The sequence below is a fragment of the Procambarus clarkii genome, chromosome 19, assembly GCF_040958095.1.
Source record: "Procambarus clarkii isolate CNS0578487 chromosome 19, FALCON_Pclarkii_2.0, whole genome shotgun sequence".
NCBI classification, from domain to species: domain Eukaryota; kingdom Metazoa; phylum Arthropoda; class Malacostraca; order Decapoda; family Cambaridae; genus Procambarus; species Procambarus clarkii.
In genome coordinates this window covers 37257025-37262760 of record NC_091168.1, presented here as the reverse complement: position 1 = coordinate 37262760, position 5736 = coordinate 37257025, and the positions used below count along the sequence as shown (strand labels likewise).

The 5736-nt window shown below is 48.1% G+C and overlaps 1 protein-coding gene across 1 annotated transcript in view; it reads left to right on the top strand.

The window, feature by feature from the left end:
- The first annotated feature begins 419 nt into the window (after positions 1-419).
- LOC138366280 (L-proline trans-4-hydroxylase-like) overlaps positions 420-5736 on the top strand; it is a 29616-nt gene continuing 24299 nt past the window's right edge. The window contains exons 1-2 of the mRNA XM_069327296.1: positions 420-677; positions 4364-4451. Coding sequence (XP_069183397.1) covers positions 671-677; positions 4364-4451 — 95 coding nt within the window. The 5' untranslated portion in view covers positions 420-670. The remainder of the gene's footprint in view (positions 678-4363; positions 4452-5736) is intronic.

The window sequence follows — 5736 nt, the reverse complement described above, 5'->3', positions numbered from 1 at the left end:
AGGACCGGGCCGCGGGGACGGTAAGCCCCGAAATCATCTCACGATAACCTCAAGATGGTAAAGAATAATAACTCTCAGTTAGCTATCTGTGCATGAACACTTTGAGTAATAAAGATCAATACATAATAGCGATGAAAATATCATACCAAAGAACTATCAAAGAATATATCCACAGGAGTCCTGATGAAGGTTCGAACCATAGCTAGAACGCCTTTTATTATATCGTGTTAAATCCGGTCATTGTACTGTGTCTTGGGAAGGCATTTCCAAGGGCGCTTGTAAAGTGTTAGAGAGAGAGAGAGAGAGAGAGAGAGAGAGAGAGAGAGAGAATGCAGCACTGGGTATAGAGACTGGGGGTGTGTGTCCTTGATAAGAAAGATAACACAGCGCCTTCTCCTAAAACAATCGCTGTGTCCTCCCTCACTCTCCCCCCTCACTCACTCACTCACTCACTCACTCACCACTTCACCGTGACTAGCACCACCGTCAATCGTTACCCACTAGTATATATCTCTCTGCTTCCCCTAGTATATTCTGTTGCCTCTAGAGTTAACTGAGTAACTAGTATGTTCTAGTGTCGCCTGAGTGTCTGCTGGCTAGCATCTCGCTCCCACTAGCTTCTGTTAAAGCAATATCCTCGTTGTTGCTGATATCTTAAGTCTCCGGCAAGATGACAGGTAAGAAACTAGTTATTCTTAGTGCTTGTGTTACACACACACACATACAAGCACACATGCCTACACCTACACATACAAGCACACATGCCTACACCTACACATACAAGCACACATGCCTACACCTACACATACAAGCACACATGCCTACACCTACACATAAGCACATATTTTACCTACACTTTCTCATAAACACATGCACGCGGACTTGCCTACACACACATACATAACAACAGAGACATACACCTGGAGAACAAAGTCCGTAGAACATGCTCAACAGACCAACATTATGTAGTCTTCATACAAAAAATGAACAAAGGAGCATTAAGAGTAGTAGTAGACATCCATCAGTCTCAGGAGACTATGCAGTTGCGCTCTGATTGTCGAGGCTAGAGTAGCCTCTCCAGGGCGTAAAACCTGGGTAGGTTGATACGGAGAAGCTGTTACCCATGCAGCAGGTCCCCCCCTCTCCGCGATGCTGGAAGTTTCCAATGGAAAGGGCAAACGCCAATACGATTGGTTCCATATGCAGGCGATGAGTCACAATAACGTGGCTGAAGTATGTTGACCAGACCACACACTAGAAGTTGAAGGGACGACGACGTTTCGGTCCGTCCTGGACCATTCTCAAGTCGATTGTGATGAGGAGGTAAAGACAGGCAATAAATAGGCAAGAGAGAGCTGAGGAGGAAAGTAAGGTGTAGGGGATAGTAGTAATAATGAGAACTGAAGAAGGCCTATTGGCCCATACGAAGCAGCTCCTATTACAACCAACGAAAGAGAAGGAGATAGTAATAGGAATAAGAAGAGGATAGCAAGGGAGCGTAGGAGAAGACAATGAACAGAAAAAGGGGAGAAGAGAGAAAGAAAAGGAAAGATAAAGAAAGATAAATGGAAGGGGTAAGCTTATGTTAAGTCACGTTTGTTAGAAAGATTTGAGCATTTGAGTATATACTGTGAAAGGGAAGAGTCCACAGCAACAAAGCCAGGACTCAAGTTCATGTTGGATACATTGTGTATTAGAGCCGACTCTACAAGACGGCGTCTGTGTAGAGTAGAGGCAGGAAAGATTATTTTGGAGGAAGACCAATCAATGGGATGATTAGAATCCCTCACATGGCAGAAGAGAGCATTCTTAGTGTCTGCAGACTTAACACTTCTCTTGTGTTCTTTAAGTCTGTCATTCAGTGTACGGCCAGTTTCGCCAAAGTATTGGAGAGGACAAGATGAACAGGAAATAGAGTAGACACCAGCAGCATTAGCAGCAGGAGGAGCAGTGTGAACCAGATTGCTACGAAGTGTGTTAGTTTGTCGAAAGGCGAGTTTAATGTCAAGAGGACGAAAGGTATTGGTAAAAGTTTTGAGTTCAGATATGAAGGGAAGGCATAGTACAGTGCTACTAGTGTTGGAAGCAGGTTTAGGATGAAAGAAATTTCGTTTAGCTTGAGAGTAGACACAGTTGATGAAATGCAAAGGATAACCAAGGCGAGAGAATGATTTGTAGATAAAGGCAATTTCAGAATCAAGAAACTGAGGGTCGCTGATGCGTAGAGCGCGGAGGAAGAGAGAGACGAGGACACTTTTCTTAACAGAAGGAGGATGGTGGGAAAAGAAGTGAATGTACAAGCTACTATGCATGGGTTTACGGTAGACAGAGAAAGAGAACCCAGACACAGAGCTGTGAACATGAACATCAAGAAAAGGAAGGAGGGAATTAGATTCCCATTCAACTTTGAAATGGATAGAAGGAGCCAGATTGTTAAGAGAGGCGAGGAAAGGCTGGAAAAGATTAAGGTCATGAGGCCATAAAGCAAAAATGTCATCAACATAGCGAAGCCAGAGAGAGGGACGAGTATCAATAGAAGGAAGAAGAACAGTTTCGAAGTATTCCATGTAGAAATTAGCAAGAACAGGGGAGAGAGGGGAACCCATAGCGACACCGAATGTTTGAGTGTAATATTTATCGTTGAAAGAGAAAGAGTTAGAGTCAACACAGATTCTAATGAGATCGAGGAAAACGTCAGTGGGAAGCGGGAGAGGAAGGAGGCCCTCAGACGCCTTCTGTCTTAGGAAAGCGAGAACGTCATCGAGTGGAACATTAGTGAACAGAGAGTCGACATCAAGACTAAGCATCTTACAAAAGGGCTGCAGGCGCAGTCTTTCTATGAAGTCCTGAGAGTGACGAAGGTGGGCAGGGGAAAAAGTGCCAAGGTAAGGTGTCAGGGTTTTAGCGAGCCAGGAGGCAAGAGGATAGCTGACAGAGACCCGTGAAGAAATGATAGGACGAAGAGGAACACCAGGTTTATGAGTCTTAGGAAGACCATAGAAATAAGGAAGAGAAGGGCAGTTGACACGGAAACGTTTAATGAGATCAAAGTCAGGAGGACAAAGACTAGAGAACTGTCTTAGTGTGCGGTTAAAGGAAGTTTTGAGGCGATCCAAAGGGTTAGAAGTCAGAGGAGCATAAGTGCGAGAGTCAGAGAGCAAGACATCTGCTTTTCGGAGGTAGTCCTCACGGTCAAGGACAACCACCGAATTGCCTTTGTCGGAAGGAAGGATAAGAATAGAGTTGTTAGATTTCAGGGAGGCAAGGGCAAGCTGGAAGCGACGAGGAAGGTGGTGATTTTTAGAAAACAAGCTGTCATGAACGGGGATAAGGGCCCCTCTAAAGGCAGACAGGTCCGAAAGAGTACTAGAGTTAGAATTGACAAACCTGTCAAAGGAACTAATGAGATCAATGCCACAGCGTGGGCCAAGGGAAGTAGCAAAAGACAGACCAAGACCAAGAAGTTCTTGCTGGTGCTTAGAAAGAGAGTAGGACGAAAGGTTGGTAACACAGTCAGAGAGAGAGTATTTGGCCCAAGGACTGTTGGAGATCAGGCGTTGAAGTTTGTTGTGTAGTGTGGAGGAGTGGTGGGAAGAGGAGACGTGAGCAGTGTCAAATGCAATGGGAAAAATGATATTGCATAGATCACTGGGAAGAGAAGAAGACAGAAAGCGTTGCTGTTGACGAACAGCAAGAAAAGCCTCGTCAACTTGCAAGGAGGTGGCATGAATAAGTTCTTGAAGAAGAAGGCGGGCATGTTCAGGGAAAGGAGATCCCAAAGTGTTGAACTGGAGAAAGTGAGATAAAGAAAGAGGGAGAACTTGCTCAGCAAGACAGTCTTTAAGAAACCTGAGCTGGTTCTTCCAACGCTTGGCGGCAAGGGAAGATTCAAAGGCGCGAAAAGGCCGTTTAAAGGAAGGTAGAGCATCGAAGAAATTAAACAGAGTAAGATGCGTACGTGTGGTATCCACATGCCCGCCTTCTTCTTCAAGAACTTATTCATGCCACCTCCTTGCAAGTTGACGAGGCTTTTCTTGCTGTTCGTCAACAGCAACGCTTTCTGTTAAGTTTGAACTAACTAATTTGAACTGCACAACAGGTAGAGCAGTGGCAGTTTTTGCTAGTGAGTCTGCCATTTCATTCTACTTTTTAGGAAAGACGTGGGTAAATACAGGTTTGGAAACATGGTTGTTGATTTGGGGGACACCTCACCGGGTAGCTTAGTACAACAAGTATCACTTGATTGTTTCAAGCGTAGGTTAGAAATATATATGACTGAGTTTGTGGTGGCTTTAAATAGAAGCTGCCTCGTATGGGCCAATAGGACTTCTGCAGTTTCCTTAATTCTTATTTTCTTCTCTAGACTCTATTTTCACCTACGACCCGGACACCTGGAGAGTCACTCAGGAGATGAAAGACGCCTACGACACAAATGGTTACATCCTTGTCAGGTGGGTTCCTGTCAATGTGATATATTAAAGCTGCTCCTCCAGTTAGCATAGCTAATTTAGACCTAGGACAGGTTTGGTTGGAGTTATTGCTCTTCTATTTCAGGTGTGATGCTGTAGTACAAATAGTACAAAATAGACCAAATAGTACAAGATGTGAACTTGTGAGGATGCTACAGTCCATCCACAGGGGATAGGGGCATCACAGGTCCATCCACAGGGGATGGGGGCATCACAGACCCATCCACAGGGGATGGGGGCATCACAGGGCCATCCACAGGGGATGGGGGCATCGCAGGTCCATCCACAGGGGATGGGGGCATCACAGGTCCATCCACAGGGGATGGGGGCATCACAGGTCCATCCACAGGGGATGGGGGCATCACAGGTCCATCCATAGGGGATGGGGGCATCACAGGTCCATCCACAGGGGATGGGGGGCATCACAGGTCCATCCACAGGGGATGGGGGCATCACAGGTCCATCCACAGGGGATGGGGGCATCACAGGTCCATCCACAGGGGATGGGGGCATCACAGGTCCATCCACAGGGGATGGGGGCATCACAGGTCCATCCCCAGGGGATGGGGGGCATCACAGGTCCATCCACAGGGGATGGGGCATCACAGGTCCATCCACAGGGGATGGGGGGCATCACAGGCCCATCCACAGGGGATGGGGGCATCACAGGTCCATCCACAGGGGATGGGGGCGTCACAGGTCCATCCACAGGTGATAGGGGCCTCACAGGTCCATCCACAGGGGATGGGGGCATCACAGGTTCATCCACAGGGGATGGTGGGCATCACAGGGCCATCCACAAGGGGATGGGGGCATCACAGGGCCATCCACAGAGGATGAAGGGGCATCACAGGTCCATCCACAGGGGATGGTGGGCATCACAGGTCCATCCACAGGGGATGGGGGCATCACAGGTCCATCCACAGGGGATGGGGGCATCACAGGTCCATCCACAGGGGATGGGGGCATCACAGGTCCATCCACAGGGGATGGGGGCATCACAGGTCCATCCATAGGGGATGGGGGCATCACAGGTCCATCCACAGGGGATGGGGGCGTCACAGGTCCATCCACAGGGGATAGGGGCCTCACAGGTCCATCCACAGGGGATGGGGGCATCACAGGTCCATCCACAGGGGATGAGGGGCATCACAGGTCCATCCACAGGGGATGGTGGGCATCACAGGGCCATCCACAAGGGGATGGGGGCATCACAGGGCCATCCACAGGGGATGGTGGGCATCACTGGTCCATCCACAGTGGATGG